The following is an 18,046-nucleotide window of genomic DNA, read 5'->3' on the forward strand; positions in this document are numbered from 1 at the left end:
TTGGACAAAGAAAGAAATACACTGCATTGAAACATTCAAACCTTCTAGGCAAGGCAAGGCAAGGCAATTTTATTTATAGAGCACAATTCATACACAGGGCAATTCAAAGTGCTTTACAGCTACATAAAATCACAAGAAGGCAATAAAACCATTAAAAAAGGAATAAAAAAACATAAAAGAAAGAAATTAAAAAAAGAAAGAATATTTAAAACCCATTAAAATAATCATTAAGTAATTGAAAAGTGAAGAGTGCAGATAAAATACTTTCAGGTGTCATATGCACAGCTAAATAGAACTGTTTTCAGCCTGGATTTAAACATTGTCAGAGTTGAGGCCTGTCTCACATCTTCTGGAAGGCTGTTCCAGATTTTAGGGGCATAAAACTGAAACGCAGCCTCACCTTGTTTAGTCCTGACTCTGGGCACCAGCAGGAGACCCCTCCCTGAGGTTCTCAGAGCCCGAGTTGGTTCATGTGGCTCTAACATGTCAGAGATGTACTTTGGTGCTTGACCATGAAGACACTTGTACACAAGCAGAGCTGTTTTAAAGTCTATTCTTTGAGCGACAGGAAGCCAGTGCAGAGACCTGAGCGCTGGACTAATATGGTCGTATTTCCTGGTTCTAGTCAGGACTCGAGCAGCAGCGTTCTGGATGTACTGCAGCTGTCTTACAGCCCGTTTAGAGTCCAGTGAGCAGGCCGTTACAGTAGTCTAACCTGCTGGAGACAAACGCATGGATCAGTCTCTCTAAGTCTGGTTTAGACACTATTCCTTTGATTCTGGCAATGTTTTTTAGATGGTAAAAAGCTGCTGATGTTACAGATTTAATGTGGCTGTTAAAGTTCAGGTCTGAGTCCAATATTACCCCGAGATTTCTAACTTGATAGTTAGGTTTTAGAGAGAGAGTCTCAAGGTGACTGATAACACTTTCTACAGGATTAGTGAAACATGGTGGTAGTAATATCATGTTTTGGACCCATTTCACTGCACCTGAGTCTGTACGGCTTCCCGTTATTGATGGACAAGCAAGTTCTGAGTAATAGCAGCAAAGAACGTCCCGTCTGCGTGTCATGGAGCAAGACAACACGTGATTGTACAGAAAAATGGTGAAAGTTCTTTCATACAATGCTGTATTTTATTATGTGGAGAAATACACACGATGAGGGTCTTAGCAGAGAGCATTTGTGTATGTTGTATGCTTTGTTCTTATTGGCAGCAGGTCACACAAATGGCTGCTCACATGCATGTACTCTGCCGTGCAGCAAAAAAACGTCTTCACTGAAAAAAACGGTGACATTCTTTGGCGAAAGAGCGTTTTGTAAGAGAGAGGGGGTGAAAGCAAAATCCGTGTTGCTCTGTTCGATCCAAAGGAGCAAGATCTGCAAACTGCTTGAAGGGCTCCATGTTGGGTTTTCTAATGTCACTGGTTTTTAGAGACGAATACAGTTAATGCTTCGGATGGACCTGAAGCCAGGCGTTCATGTGAAGAAACTTACTGACATTCCAGATTTCAAGCTTTTCTTTAAAAAGGAATTGGCAAGACTTCCCCATGCTGATGTGCAGGACTCAGTGGATACCAGAAATAGTATAGAATTGAGGAAGATTTTGCAGTGACTTCCTTACGGTAGAAAGAGAAAATGACTACGTTCCACAGAACGCAGTCGCAGAAAATTGACTCTCCTCCAGAGGCTTTAATGGTGGACAAAAGCTTCAGAATTTGAGCGTAAATATGACAATGTCGTAACACATCATGTGACATTGTGTTCATTTTTAAAGTGTACATCGGTATCTGAGAAAAAATTATGGATTACACGAGCTTTCAGTCACATTTTATGCCCATGAACACTTAGTGGAACTAGATTGGATAAATCTGCTACGAGCTTTGTTTGCTCAGATCGCATTTTCCAGGTCCTTCAAAGGGCTCGTTGTTGGCCAGGGGTCTCAAACTGATCCTTGAAAGGGCCGGTGTGGCTGCAGGTTTTTGTTCCAACCCTGCAGCAGCACAGCTGACTTGTTTCATTCAATCAACTGTACTGGTTAAGACCTTCAGTGCAGACAGTTTAGTGTTGATGAATAATGAATATCGCCGTACCTTCAGGGCAAAACAATTCCACGTTGCATCTCACGGTCACCTCCCTTTTCATGATATATCCACATCAACTTCTCTTTAATCAAGTACAAATGATATTTTTGGAAAACTTTGAAGGCACTGATATCTCAGATAAACCGCCACATCGGTTAAACTCAGTGTAGAAAAAAGAGAGGTAATTCACGGGATGACTTTGTGTCTGGTAGGTGACGTTCATCCAGACATTTCATCCTTTTTTTTCCCCCACCATGTTGTTTCTTCCTCATTGTGAAAGAAACAATGACTAATCCACTGACTCTTGTCTGACTTTTTTCTTCAGCCTCCCACTCCCCAGCTGGCATTAAAGCATGTAGATACACCGGTAAGTAACATCTCTCTTGTATTGACGCCAAGAAGACATGCTTTAAAAGCTGTTCATTCATAAATGCTGTTATTGTTATTGGGACGAAATGTAAGTGTGCCGACAACTTCGTTCAAGTGCTTTTTGTTTAGTTTTAGAATTTAGTGATAATTACCGCTAGGTTATTATCTTATTGCCACAGAATACGATATATGATATGATGATATGATATATGATATTTTAGGGAAAAATATATTTCCATTTGAGGAGCAATGGAACAGGAAGGATGCTTTCCTGTTTTAATCTGAGTAATGCTCCTACATACTAAATTATTGTCCACACGGAGTTTTTGAGAAATAATCTTAATCTTAATTGTAGATTGGTAGCTCTTAAAAGAGGAGATCAGTGCTCGTGGTTATGGAATTAGATGTTCAACAATAGAGTATGAGCGTAATACTTTGCCATTTATAAAAATGGCCATGTAACGTCTTGAGAACAGCATCCATTGTCATCGGAAAAATTCTCCACACTAATGATGAGTTAGCAGTTATCACAAAAGACGTTTGGCTTTGTTGTATCAAATTGTTTGTCATGGTAAAAAGGAAATAAGTAGTCAGTGTTGGCTACCACGGCCAGACAAAAATGAAAAATCCTGTTGACATACAACTGCCGGCAATCAAACTCACTTTGACTGACAATCTGGCTGTGGCAGATACATGAAAGCGTGCAAAGGGAGACCTTTTTTTTTCTGATTAGTCATAGGAACCTGTCCCAACTGCATGTGGACCTTGCTGTCTTTTGCCATGTTATTACCAGCTTCTAATGTGTTGAGATTCACTTACGTCGACCATATGATCGGCAATGGAAACTGCTGAGCCTTTCACTGAAAACTGCTTCTGCTCGTTCTTTCAAACTGCAGAAGGTGGCAGCACTATGCTGTGCATAAGCCAGTGGGAGCACACCGTCTGTACATCCTTCCCAAATGATATCTCCGAACCAAACATTACCAACGGAAATGATACATTTACATAACAATATTAGAATTTTTGCAAAGCAGATGATATTGTTACACATTGTAACACAAGTGTATGACTCCTAGCTGCAATCTAGTTAAGGTCCTAGTAAATGTATAATCTAAAAGATCTATATTTGTTGTTTTATAAATGAAAATGAAATTATGATCTTATTTTAGATATAATGTATGTTAAATACCTGTTTATACTATTATGTCCTTAATCTAATCAATTTATAATTGGTTATAATCAGTGATAAACTCACACAAAGTTACTCCACGCGGCCTAAGCTGAACAATTTAACCCCTTCCTTGTTCTCTGTATGTAGAAGGTTTATCTTATCTGAAAAAAACTGAACTGACATCTGTTGCCGTCAGTCCGTTGCTCAGAATCAATGCCAGGATCTTATCAAAGAAGTCTAAATTCCAGAAAAAAAAAGAAAAAAAAAAGAAAAAAAAAGGGGGGGGGGGGGCGGGGGGGGAGCAGCTGTTAATGTTAAAAACAAAACAGTTTATACAAGCCAGCAGGAAAAAGAAAGGCAGCATTTGCTAGCTCCTTTATCTTTATTTTCCTTTTCCGTAAACCAGAAGCGACAGGCACTCCAGAGATTAAAGCGGCAGTAATGTCTTGCAACCCTGTTTTTACTCTCCTTCTTTGTGAGTCAGCCTTTGCGTCAGATGTCGCTTAAATGTTTAGATCGGCATGAGAAGAAGGCGGTGACTCAGGGTCAGATTATGAACACAGATCGGCCCGTATACACCAGCGTTTTTGAAGATGAATGCACTTTCTGTGCAGTTAAAAGGCAGAGGGCAGACTTTGACAAGTTGACTGACATCATCTGAGTGTGGCTGTCAGTTCAATGTAAAGTCATGTGAACCACTATTACTTTAAGGAATACTCCACGAAATATATTGCCTATGCTTATATCATCATTCAACTCCTATGGGCTTTAGAAGTGATCTAAAAAGTTGGCCCTGTATGAGATTGATCACGAGTTCCATATTGGCCCCCATGTGAATAGCACCCATTGGTTATACTCGGGTACCTATATACCCGCATGGGCTCTGAAGGGAATCCTGGGCCCAATTGTGCCAACCTAATAAGTAAACCCATTAGGGCATTTGTTGTGATAGGTAACTGCAGGTTGCCGTAGTCGCAGCAGGTGATGCCACCAGGGGGCGTATACGTGAGGACGTTGTGTGTACGTGCCTGTGTCATGCTCAACTACATAAACTACAGTCAATTAATAAACCAGCTCTTTACCAACGAGACGGTTTGGCTTCTTTCATTATCAACGACACATGACAGTATTTCACTTATTTAGGGTTGATGGGTATATGACAATCTTATATGGGGGTCTAGTTTTGAGCTTATTTACGTCTGTAATTGGGCCCCACGTACAGATGTCGCCCCTGAAAAGCATGTGGCTTGCTAGCAAGCTTGGCCAACCAAACTCAGTCATGTAGTTTCTAGTGTTGTTTGTTTCAAACTGTCCTACAATGCCAAACTTCCGTTTGTTACGGCCATTCTTTAGTAATGGTAACAGTTGGCATTTGCTACTAGCTAGCGCTAGCCCATATGCAAACATGCTGCTAGGTAAATGGCTAACTATTAGCAACAGGCGAAATTACATCTGTAGGCAACTGTTGTTTCTTGTCAGAAATTTGATTGTTTGGAGCATGTTGAACGTAACGACAAACACAAAAGTGTTCTGATGTGTATTTATTTGAAAGGTTTTTGTTACTCATTCTCATAGTGATATTAAGTTGCTATACCAGCACCTCAGCAAGTCAAGTAAGCATTTTTGGGGGGGTTTTTTGCTGTCAATTCTTGTATCAAAACTTTATTGATACTGCATTAATTTTCATATCTAATTCGTGTGTGTTTACAATTATATTGTTGGAGGTGTAGTTTTGTGATCACGCTCTTTAATAAAAAAAACACTAACTGAAAAGTAAGAGGAAAGAAAAAAAAAAAATTAAGAGTTGATAAAGTACCATCAGCAAACACAACAGCAAACAAAATAGTTTTATTGAAATGGGGGTGTACTTAGGAGTAACTTTAGCGCTACAAATACCAAGACAGGCTACTAATTGTCTTGATCGTCTTCTTTTTTTTCCCAACTGTAATTATAGAAAGTTGTCGCAAACAATGTGACATTGACGTATTGCTGTTTGGGGTAATTACTATTGCCCCCCTGACCAGACGTTTCACTTAAAAATTAGCTGCATCCTTGGTTGGAGATCTATAATTTATTCCTTTTGTTTAGCCAAGAAAAGGAAAATTGTTGCGGTTGCTGCCTTCTATCAAAGCTTTATTCCCACCCCCCATCTGTTATCCCATCATATCAGGTTGCTTTTATGACATGTTTCTTGTACTTTTTGGTTAATCTTTACATTCATAGATTTTCTCATTGAGATATCCAGGCTTCCTCTGCTTTCTGTTTTGGGACGTCATTCCAGGTATCACTGTCATAAGGGGTTTTCCATGCAAGTGTCTGTCTGTGTACGTCTCTTTGTGGCGTGTGGATAGAGGACAGAAGGGCTGTTGGAATGTTTGTTTGGTTAGTCCATACAGGATTTATTCATGGTGGTTGTGAGTTGAAATGCCCCATTGTGACCATAATTGAGTCAGTGTGGGGCTTGTTGAGGGTCATCCAAGTGTACTATGGGGATTTTTTTTAAATCAGTTTCGGGCTTAGAGAAGACTGGAGCGGATAAATGCACGAAAGCTCCAGACAACGTGAAAAAAGAAAAGAAGGAAAAAAACGAAAGTTGGTAGACACTGAGAAAACATGGGTTTGCTTCTCATTCACTGCATTTGCAACCTGTTTTCTCCATGGTGAGGGGTAATGAAGGTCAAACCTGTGCAGCGAACAAGCACATCCATACTGTCCAATCAAGGAGGAACCATGCTCACACTAACACAACACATGGGAAAAAATGAGAGTCGGAACAAGAGAGTATTATGGGGGGTAGGGGGGTAAAGATAGATAATGACACAGAAGGAGCAATCGTTGAAGAGATCACAAAATGGGTGGGTTTAAGATGACTTCAGAAAGAAAAGAGAAGACAGAGATGAAAAGGAGAAACAGCAGATGCATCATGGCACATTGCATCATCACAGATCGTGTTTTGCTTAAACTGCACAGACTGCGGCATCTTTTTTTTTTTTTTATCAAGACAAAGACACTGGAGCTCCTTGTCATAGAGCTTTGATCACTTGGATGACGAACTGACATTTCAAAGCGGATGAGATTGGAATCACAACCCCAAACTTTGGCTGGATGTTTGCATTTAATGAGGGAAGCTTGTGATTTATAACTGTAAGCTTGTGAAGGGACTCTCGGAGCTTTTATAGCCATGCCATTTGGCAGCTACATTCAAAGGCATTTAGCCAACCTGTTTTCCTCCTGGAGGTGGAGCACTGGGTACCTTTTTGGCAAGGTGAGGCACTCGCACATGTAGGTGGTAATTTTGTCAATATTTTTTCTTAATGTTCACACATTGTAAGAAATAACCAAAAGCCAGAAAGGAAACTGTTTATGACCTAAAGGAATCCACAGCTAGTCCAGATTTGAAAGATTTCCTTCCACAGTGGTGCTTTATTTTTCAAAACATTGCACATTTTAGACAAAACTATCTAAATTACCATGCAAACAGTTAATAACGAGAAAGCAAATGCAGTTGTGTTTAAAGGCCACGTTACCTGCCGTTTGACATTTATTTACGCCCTCGTGCTGCCACTTGCGGGCAGATTGCTCCAGTGATGTGAAACGTACTGGCGTAACACCCCTGAAGCCTTATGGGAACAGGCTGTTTCATTTTGCTAACACCATCATCCCATGTCCGCCTAGCATCTGGTTCCTGTCAGATCCCCGAGAATTATGTCTCCCCCCCCACCATTTCAGCACATTGGGGACCGAGATTAGCTTCATGTGCGAGGAACTACTCAGCAGCAACAGGGAGAGCCGTATGTTTAACCTCACGCTGTGATTAGAGACACTTCTTGGCAGCGTCAGGGTTTAAATGCTTGACCAACAAAGCTGAACGCTGATGCTGTGGCTGCAAGCAAAGCACAGAGATGAATTTAGGAGTCGTTTTGTCTTTTTTCAGAGAACTTCCTCTTTTTGACCGTAGCTGAATCGTACATTCGCCCTTTTTCCTTCGAAAAACAAACAAAGGACGAGGAAGACGCAACTTTACTGAATGTATAAAATGTCATTGGGTAATTCCCAAATTGAGACGTGTCTCAAATTGTTCTTATTTGCCTCACTGTTTCATTTCTGCATTTATTTTAAATTCTTATCAATTTGGCTATTTCTCAAATTTCCCCAAATGATTCATTTGGGGATTATCTTGTGTTTCCGCATTTATTTGACTATTCCTTCATGTTTTATGCACATTTATATGCATACATTGTCCCGTGCATTTCTACTTCTCCTGTGTGTTTGCACCAACAATATAGCATAGTATTTCAATTTCAGCTTTAAAAAGGGTCCCGTGGAATTTTAAACTTAACTCAACATAGAAAATTGAGAATGGAATTGATAGAAGCGTTGTAGATATGCGCAATTATCCAGAAATAGTTTATATATTTTTTGAGCATGGCGGTTTCAGCTCTCCATAATGTTCTTGCCACTGCAGTCCTGTGACAGTTTAGAGGTACACGCAGGTAAGAGTAATCAAACTGTGAGCTGAAGTCAGAGTGGTTTTCCTGAAAAAATGGTATACTGTATTGTGATATTTTCCCCCTCCTTTCTTTTTACCTTTCCTTTTGAACCTCCTCATCTCCCTTTTACTCAATTCCACGAGTTTGTACACCACTTCTGCTTCTTCCTATTTTTTCTGCTGCCACTTGTACTTTTAGTCTTCCTGTTCATTTCTCCCGGTCTTTTTCCTGCTCTTCAAAATACTTTGAGTTCTGCCTCTGTGATCTGACTTTTCCTTTAACAGGCTGCGTGGGACTACAATTCGATGACGCCGTCGTTGTGGCCAGATAGTTTGCTTGCGAATGATTTTTTTCTCCCTCTGTCTGTGTGTTTACCCGCCAGGGATCTGCGAGATCCTGCAAAAGTGTGGAGATAAGGCGAAAGCAGTCACAGTAAGCAAGCGTCGCCGTACGGTCATGTTCTATGCAAACACACTCATGTCCCTGAAGTCATCGAGAATAGATCAAGATATCAAGTAATTGTTTCAGCAGCATAAAAGCACAACGCCAAGTACTATCAAACGATTATCCACACTCCGTCAAGTTCTGTAAATCCCTGTAATCTTTGATTTTTTTTTTTGCCCACCAGTCAATAAGACTGATCGCTGCTTGGCCAGTGAAATAGGTTGCATAACATTATCAGAGGTCGTGTCAACAGTCAGGGAAGGAATGTAAATCTCGGCTCGCCGAGAAATAAACGGACGAGGTGCAGAGGTTTTACATGTGATCAAGTGGATGTTTGTCGATCGGCGCTGCTGCTAGTCCCTGAGAGAAATCGGAGACTTTCCAAAGTTGTTCTCACAGCAGCTGTAAAAATGGCTCAAAATAGATGGCAATCACGGAAAACATCGTAAGCAGATTGAAGTGCCCAAAACCGGTGATTATCATTTGGCAACTGTGTTGTGTTTAAAAAAAAAAAAAAAGGCGGAGGTGTTAAAATGACAAGAAAAACAGCACAAGCACACTTGTAAAATAGCGTGGATGCTGCTCCAATTCTCCCTTTTTTCACGATCTCTTTTTCGCCCTCACAACTTGTTTCAATTAGCATGACATGTCTTTCAGCAGTCAGAACTTTTGTATCTCAGTCAAGACAAACTAAAACTGTGTGAATGAGTGATGCACAAGCCTGCCACTGCTGGGATAAGCATGAGACAAAGCCCTCTGTTCCCACTGACCCTCCAGGAGTCAGAGCGCGGTACAGGCCATGGAGGACGGCTATGAGGTGGACCTGGTCTACATCACAGAGAGGATCATCTCTGTCTCATTCCCCGGCGGTGCCGACGAGCGCAGTTACTCCACCAACCTGAAGGAGGTGGCCACCATGCTGCGGTCTAAGCACGGCGAACACTATCTGGTGAGAAATATCAGGGACATTAGACCACCGTATCACCAGAATTTTGTGTTACACTCTCAAATAGTATGCGTCCACAGTGCTTGACACATCAACATTTTGGTCTCTGATTTAAGGTGCTCAACCTGAGCGAGTGGAGGAGCGACTTATCGCAGCTAAACCACAAGGTACAAACACCTCAACAGCTGCATTTCTTTGTTGTGCGAAACCAGAAACGTGTTCGTCGGGTGACCCTAATGTTTTAGAGTCAAAGCACAAATATGAAAACTGAAACCTCCCTCTGTGTTGTGATAATCCTCCTCAGGTTCTGGAGTTTGGCTGGCCAGATCACCACGCACCAGCGCTGGATAAGATCTGCAGCATGTGCAAGGCTATCGATATGTGGCTCAGCGGAGACCCGCACAATGTGGTGGTGCTGCACAACAAGGTGAAAGCTTAGAAAATATTAATATTAATGTGCTCAACCATCTCTCAGCCTGGTGTGGTGACTTCCTGTGGTCTTGCCGCCGCTTCCAGGAAATGTTTTGGCTGCCGACCCCATGGAATCCGATTAACTGCTGGTTATTCAATTATCTTGGTTATGCAATTGCCGCTCTCTTGTTCAAAGACACATTGCTCCACGTTATTTTCACTCTCCGTCCTGTGAATTTACTTTGGAACATATTTGTTGCCCTTCAAAGTCTGACTGGTCTCTGTAAACAAGTAGCAGGATCGTCATCATTTTATGTTATCTTCAAGTTGACCAGCTTGAGGATTCGATTGATTGGTACAAAGATGAAATGTTTCCAGTTTCATATAAATTTCTCTACTTCACATCTTGAAACTTTGTGATGTTTAACTGAGTCTTTTTCTGGCATCTGTTTGAATGTTGCAGGGGGACCGAGGTCGGACGGGAGTGGTGGTGGCTGCCTACATGCACTACAGCAACATATCTGCGAGGTGTGAACACTCCACGAGCTGTGGAACATATCCAACAAACATATTGACATTCATTGTTGCAGTGGAATTGGCTTTGTAGAGTTTCAGAGATTTCACGCTGTCGATAATGAAAAAGGGCTATTTAAGTTCTTTGATCCCGCAAATCTCCTCCTCACAAGGAGCAACAATCCACCAATGTTAGGCCTTCAAGTCTGGCATTTAAGCAGGCTAGAAAATTAAACACTGGCGTGATATTTTAGCTGAACAGTCCATCCTGGCCGGCTTATTTTTCTGGCTCTGTGAGAAGAATGAACTTTGAAAATGGAATCATTCTCTAATTCAGCCAGATGTTAGTAGGTGGGAAGAAGCCAGCCAGGACTTAAAGGGATAGTTCGCCTCTTTTGACATGAAGCTGTATGACATCCCATACTAGCAATATCATCATCATTAACATTGACTTACCCCCTACTGTGAGCCGAGTTCCGGCCTCGTTTTGGTGTTGACGAAGCTAGTTGGCTGGGGCCACAAAAAATAAGCGTTTTGCTTTTCAAAACAATATGCGTTCAAAGGAGTTATACATTTGCATCACAAAATCGTTCTCCAGGAAAAAATGGCCACAGCAAACTAACCAGACTACCTGCGTCGACACCAAAATGAGGCCGGAACTCGGCTCACAGGACGCAGTAGGGGGTAAGTCAATGTTGGTGCATGATATTGCTAGTATGGGATGTCATACAGCTTCATGTCAAAAGAGGCGAACTATCCCTTTAAAGCCACTTTTATAAATGGCGACGGTCAGGAAATATGGAAAACGCCTTTTAAAAAACACCTTGCTATCTTCAAAGTAAATCCTGGTATAACCAGTGATAACGTGTCGAATTTTATGCCATGTAGCGCCGACCAGGCACTGGACAGGTTTGCCATGAGGCGTTTCTACGAAGATAAAGCACTTCCTTTGGGTCAGCCCTCACAGAAAAGGTATGTCACGACCTCGCTTGCTGTTCTTATTGTTGATATGCTGCACACAAGGTTACCAGGGAACTTGTATTTTTTTTTCAAATTCCAAAAAGGAAAAAATCAGTGAAGTGAACACCATTAAAAAATTGGATTTCCTATGTAACTCGAGATATATGGCAACTTGCCAAATTCCAGTTATCAAATTGAACTCCTTAAAAGGGTCTTTTACAAAAAAAGTTTATCTAATTTCTTTCTGCAGTGAAGTGAGCTATGTAACTGCAGGTGGGAATTTGTTGTCACTACAAACCGAGCAAGCAAAACCCGATGGCAGCTATGTTAATTTCCAACTTATGCTGAAAGCGCATTGGTTTAAAATGACGCGGTTTACGAGGTCTAACTTCCCGCCTCTAAGTTACTTAGGCTGCAGCCAGAGTGCTTAAAGCTGCAGTCTGCAGGATTTGTTGTTGTCATACGTAAAGTCCTAATTTTTGGCATTTTAAGAGTTTACATGATCTATCAGAACGCTTGAAGTTGAAAACGGTGACCTCCGTAGTCGCAAAATGCAAGAAATGCTTATTTTTTAACCGAAAAATAAAAAGTTATTCAACTTCCTGTCCCGCCCCATCAAAACACATGAGAACTCGTGCACGTAGACGTGCACGCCAGATGCGCGTACACGACTCCTCATTCATCAACTCACCTGTCATTTGCGATCATGGAAGACACAGTAAGTAGACTAGCCCGTAATAAAGTTCAATAGTCTTGATAAATAAGCGTGGGGACGAGCCTACCTTGTATCGCGCGTGCACAATCGGTGATTGACAGGCAGCAGAGCCCAGCTCGTAACCTGATTGGTTACCTTTTACCGGTCCGGTCTGCAATTTTGTAAACAAACCTGCTGGCTTTGGAGGGACCTAGCGGGACATATAGGGGACCTAGAGAACTCTTTTTTTTTTTTGTATTGGGGTATTTAATGTACTACTTTCAGAATCCCCGGACAGTTCCAGGCATTATGCTTGAAAAATAGTTGCAGACTGCAGCTTTAAGTTATTTCAGAATTTTATTTTAATGCAGCAGCTGAAAACTGGTGCAGCAGTTGAACACGTGAAAAAAATCAACAGTCATATTAAAGAGTAAAGTCCACATAATGTTTATTTTTGGTTGTCTGCTGGCACAGGCTGGCAATCTTTATTGTTGAAAACAAGAAAGAAAAAAAAAAACACTTTGCGTCTCTCACTACACACTGCTGGAACCCCACTTGTCACAGATTGTCTTCAATGCTCTGTTTTAGCTCCTGTCTCTTTAATGCGCCCTTTTTAAATGTGCGAGACAAGTGCTATTAAAACACTATTATTTCATTTTGATGAATATGTCACTCGGTGAAGTCAATGAGTAACGGAAGAAAAACCCTGTAATTTTAGACAGTTCAAGAGAAGTGTCCTGCGTAGAAAGGGGAAAAGTACACTTTGTGTGCCTTGAAAAAGTATGTACAAAAGCTATATAAAGTACTTAAGGTAAGAAAAAAATTCAAAATACATAAGAGGGACTCCTTGGGAACTCGCAAGCCTTCCCAAGACACTGCTACTCAACCCCTTTAGCATAGAAGTAGCAGCTTTAGCTGATTTTAGCAGGTGTAGCTTGTCAGCTAATTAAGCTAACGTGATGTGTTGCTTAAAACTCTATTCCTGGTTGACATTTTGATAGGTAAACTAGTCACAGCGCTTAAAGTAAATCATTTAAAGGGGGGTGTAACTATTTATCGTCCCAGTTTGCAAACGTAGCGCTCCTCCACTGTCTTGCTGAAGTTTACCTTATTATACCCAGTTTTCATACATTTACACTTAGTTCCTGTGGTTCTTGCTTTCAGAAAAGCTAATCAAAGACACTAGTTTCCTACTACAGCCACACACACTAGTCCATCTTGTGTTGCCCAAATCCATCTCCCTTATCTAGTTTCAGAAACATTCTACGGAAGAAATTCTTGACCGTTTTCTTGTGATCATCTCCAACTTCAGATTCAGTTGAGATAATTGAGATTAAATGTCACAGCAAAGAGAGATGCAATCTATTTGTCATTCGGAAGGATTCCACTGGTGCCCCAAGGGAGGCTGCAGACCATGTTGACGTCTTTAAGGCACATTAGAGAAAGAATTCCTTGAACTGAGGGCAAAGTAATGAAGTCCTGTAAACCAGAGCAGTCAAACCCATTAAGAATTGGTTGGTTTAATGGTATAAAGATAGAAGCAATGTCTTATTTCAAATGCTGTTTGCTCTGACTGCCTTCTCAGTCATCTTTCTTTAAGTCATAAATCTGCTTCTACCATATGATTAGACCCCTCTGCATTGTTCGTCTTTGGAAAGCTGAAAGGCCTGACAGTTTGCCTCCTTCACCTGGGGAGTGTTGAGCTTCTTGGAAAGGATGACCACGATAATAAATGAAGGAACACAAACACCAGAGGCTTAAAGCCACTTTATTTTAGCTCTAGTGAATTAGGCAGCCAGCCTTTCTTCAGCAGGTCTGTGGGCCTACCCTCTGCCCTGCTGCTATTTCCTGCTTTGGGTGTAATTATCTCTGCCCCTTGAGGCTGCAAGTATAGTGGTCTGGAATTTGTGACATCAACATCAAGAGAAGAGAGAAGAGTCTGTAGCCACGGAAGCTGCGAAGGTTTGGATTAAATGTAGCATTTTAGCATCATACCAATGGCTATGGTGTGCGATATGCAACGGTTCATAAAACGGACATAAAACTATCAGTAAGAGTGAGGCTCCCTGTCTCAGGTTGATTTGTCTTTCTACCCGCTTAAAAGAGGAGTTTTAACCTCCCCAACACAACTTTCAAATTTCCGGCATCCTTTCTGTTTCCATGGTGTGCAGCATAGTCAGTGTTTGGTGTCGCTGCTACCAAGTGGCATTTTAATTTCAAAGAAGAAATACGAAAAGAATACAAGTGCCAGCGGGATGTGGTGTGTTTTGGCACTATGTGACCTGACCTGTGTGACTGATATTCTCACTGTAAGTGAGGTACGTTTCATCTCAAGACCCCGAGTTTAGATGTGGAGGAGCGTAGAAACTCTCAGCTGGATACATACCAGAACAACCTTGACGCCATGATGTTATCTTGTTTGTGTTTTTTTCGAATAAATCATTTGCCCACCATGTGGATAGAAACATCTCCAGACAATGACAAGCTCTAGTCTTTGTTTTTGTTGATGCGTTTCTTTTGGGTTTTTCTAAAGTTAGGAACGTAAAATTAAAACAGCTGATGACTGAGCTACTGGAACCACAGAGTAAGCAAGCATGAGTGAAAGATGACACCATCCTCACCCAAAGGGGATGAGGGTGGTGTCTCGATGATAGACAGAACATGGCTACAGCTCATACCACACGTGCCGTGGCTACAAGCCTGCGCTCCACCTGCGAACACGACGTCTCAGGTCAGTCTAATTGAATTTCATGGAGGCTAAACCATATGGTAACTGACAGCAGAACAGGGGGTTGTGTGCATGCGGCGACCCAGCGGTCAAGGTTACATTTGGTACCATCATCATTATCATCATTAACAACCAGACCACACTAACTCAACAGACCCCCAACTGGCATCTGTACAAACCAATTCACCCTGACAGGTCCTGCAGTGGATAAAGGCTGTTTCATAGTTGGAGAGGAAGTCTGTTCTCTGCACCATTTTTTGGAGGTGAACAGAATGAAGTATTATTCACTGGCGGGTTTGAGTATAATCTCTCTTGACTACTTATTAACCATTAGTTGTGTGAGATCCTGGATCTCAGCAAGGATTAACTGATTGCAATGAAATGTGGTGCATATGGTAGTTTTACCTTAAACAAGGGCCAGATCAACCGCTATTGATACTCATTTCCAACTTTGGACGTAAATTCCAAACCCAAGCGGAAGTATTTCGAAAGTTGCATTTATCTGCGCATGTTTTGTTTCCAACTGACAATAAATGGCGCCATAAATATAATTTTGCACTCCAAAATATCATCTGATTTGTGTGGAGTTGCTACTTGACTCGTCCTGCAGAAACAATGCTGCCAAGTAGATTCTAATGGCAAGCACCTGCTTTGCTTTTCATTGCTGGCAAAAAAAAAAAAAAAAAACGTTATTGTTCCGTTTTATTTCTAAGACCCATTTCTAAGACATCGTTTACATCTATTAAAGTGTAATCTGAAACAGTAGGGTACCGGTTGAGGCTCGGTATCAAAGTGATTTCCCCTCCTTTCGTCTGCAGGTATGTGGGATACTTTAACGGCCTCCTGTCTGGACACATAAAAATCAACAACAAGCCTCTCTTCCTGCATCATGTCATCATGCACGGCATACCCAACTTTGAATCCAAAGGAGGTGAGCGCCTGCCGCGGCCAAAGCCTGCAGAGAGAGCTCTGTTTAGCTGGTGGCCTTGCTCATTATTTCAAGTTCTGTGTTTTTGTGTCACTTCACAGGCTGCCGTCCGTTCCTGAAGATCTACCAGGCAATGCAACCAGTCTATACGTCAGGAATATAGTATGCAAACTTTACTTCCAGTTCAGCGTGGTTTGTGTTGGAATCCAGGGCCAAACTGTAACTATGAAGCAATCATCAGCATGTGAAATTTAAAGATTGTTGTTACCTTTGTTTATGACAGCAATGTGCAAGGAGACAGCAACACCAGTATCTGTATCACCATCGAACCCGGACTCCTTCTTAAGGGAGACATTTTGGTAAGATTTCAATGAGAACATGAGACTTTCTTCTCTTCTCATCCACACCTTTTAGATGCAGTGCTTTTTAGAATGCAGACCGATCGACACGTTGATTTAAGTGTTGCCGTTTTTCCGCTCACCACAGTTAAAGTGTTACCACAAGAGGTACAGGAACCCGACCAGAGACGTGGTGTTCAAGGTTCAGTTCCACACTTGCGCCATCCACGACCTCGGGGTGGTTTTCGGGAAGAGCGAGCTGGACGACACCTTCAAAGGTAACCGCTTTCTTTGCGGATGTGTTTTGACAATCATTACCTTTATCACAGCAGAATCCTTTGGAAAACCTAGAACCTAAATACTAAAAAAAAAAAAAAAAAACAGACAAAACAGACATATTCAGCTATTGTATGAATGAATTGTATAAGTCCCCAAAAGAGTCGAATAAAAGTGTCCAAATGAATGTTTCTACTGCTTGAATGTTTTTCCTTGCTGCAAGAGCACACTGTTCCCCACAGTTTGACAGTGAACAGGGTCCTCTGGTGGTGAAAGCGGCTCAGCATTCTCTCGCATTTAAAAGAGTAACGGAAGAATGTTCAAAATGGCTGAATATGCAGTGGATTGAAACTTTCTAAACGAACGCAGATATATCAGCTGATTCCTTACTTGAGTTCAAATTAGAAAAAGTAATGAACACTATGGGAGCCGTATGCTGAATTCCAGTTGCTACGGCTTTGTCTGCCACCCACGTGTGTATTCGTGCATTTGTTTCGACCGCTTAACGAAGACTATTTTTGAATTGCGTGTTTTTCTACAGATGAGAGGTTCCCAGAATACGGGAAGGTGGAGTTTGTTTTCTCATATGGACCAGAAAAGATAAAAGGTAATCTATTTTCCCCTAACTGAGAGGGGGAAACGGGGCTTTGAATTGTTTCTTTCTCGTGCTATTTTCCAAAAATACGTATAGAAATGACGTGTGGCTTTTTTTGAATTGCGAATGTCACTTCCCGTCCACTCACGGCGCCTTTTTTTTAATGTGACAGGCGATGCGCTCTCTGTCTGAGGACCTTATTGCCTGTCTCTCCTTGTGTCCCTCAGGTCTGGGCCACCTGGAGAACGGGCCGAGCGTTTCTGTGGACTACACTACCCTCGACCCTCTGATCCGCTGGGACTCCTATGAGAATTTCAACCACCCCGGCGAGGACGCAACAGATGGCGAACACGGTATGTCCACGCACCGGTCCAGTTTGATGAATAGGATGCCTTCACCTAACACAGACTTTCAGTCTCTCTGTGTGTCATCTGGAACTTCTGCTTTGGTGGTTTGACTTCCTCTTTATCATAAATTCGTAAAAACGAAATGTTTCGAATGGTCTGCTGTTACTCCTACAGCTTCCTAAAGCAGACTTAGTTGCCTTTTAAAAGTAAAAAAAAAAAGCTGTATTGCTTTTGTGCAACACCTTGGTAAGTAATTCATGTGTTTTCCTCGGTTATTTTAAAGGAAAAGATCATTCAGTGTAAGATTTGTACAAGTACCAAAGCCATAGCTCAAATGCACAATAAATCAAAAATGTCCACTCGTAACAGATCGAGGTCTCACGCTCTGCAACCTACTAAAGAGGAGCCACGTCTCTGCTGCCTCCGAAGCCCCACACCCTCCTCCTCCTCCTCCTTCTCCTTCTCCTCTGACCTGTCAATTAGGCCTTTAAATAGCCACTGCAGAAATAGGGGGGCGTCAGTCGCCATGCTACTGGCTGCCCCCTTCCCAGGGTGGGCTGTAACCTGAAACACCCACCAGGCACAACTCCCTGAAGTGACCTCGATTGCTTCTGTGCCAAGACTTCGGGAATTTGAAATGTAGGCTTCCTGTGCCCAAACTGTTTTTTTTTATTTCTTTTTTTTTGTGTTACACTCTCAGTGATGATGACTTCATTGTTTTTGTGACATTTCTTTGTTTAGAGGGGGTTTAAAA

General features: G+C 41.8%; 1 protein-coding gene across 4 annotated transcripts in view; it reads left to right on the plus strand.

Annotated features, from left to right (window-relative positions):
* The window catches only part of tns1a (tensin 1a), a 101,575-nt gene that overhangs the window by 51,568 nt on the left and 31,961 nt on the right, over positions 1–18,046 (plus strand). For all 4 annotated transcript variants that reach the window (XM_075477538.1, XM_075477537.1, XM_075477541.1 and 1 more), the window contains 13 exons: positions 2,408–2,449; positions 8,495–8,544; positions 9,334–9,505; positions 9,619–9,669; positions 9,807–9,929; positions 10,377–10,441; positions 11,315–11,398; positions 15,627–15,739; positions 15,838–15,898; positions 16,020–16,095; positions 16,223–16,352; positions 16,892–16,957; positions 17,173–17,298. In XM_075477538.1, the coding sequence (XP_075333653.1) occupies positions 2,408–2,449; positions 8,495–8,544; positions 9,334–9,505; positions 9,619–9,669; positions 9,807–9,929; positions 10,377–10,441; positions 11,315–11,398; positions 15,627–15,739; positions 15,838–15,898; positions 16,020–16,095; positions 16,223–16,352; positions 16,892–16,957; positions 17,173–17,298 (1,159 nt within the window). The remainder of the gene's footprint in view (positions 1–2,407; positions 2,450–8,494; positions 8,545–9,333; positions 9,506–9,618; positions 9,670–9,806; positions 9,930–10,376; positions 10,442–11,314; positions 11,399–15,626; positions 15,740–15,837; positions 15,899–16,019; positions 16,096–16,222; positions 16,353–16,891; positions 16,958–17,172; positions 17,299–18,046) is intronic.

Source organism: Odontesthes bonariensis, chromosome 11 (genome assembly GCF_027942865.1).
Source record: "Odontesthes bonariensis isolate fOdoBon6 chromosome 11, fOdoBon6.hap1, whole genome shotgun sequence".
Taxonomy (NCBI): Eukaryota; Metazoa; Chordata; class Actinopteri; order Atheriniformes; family Atherinopsidae; genus Odontesthes; species Odontesthes bonariensis.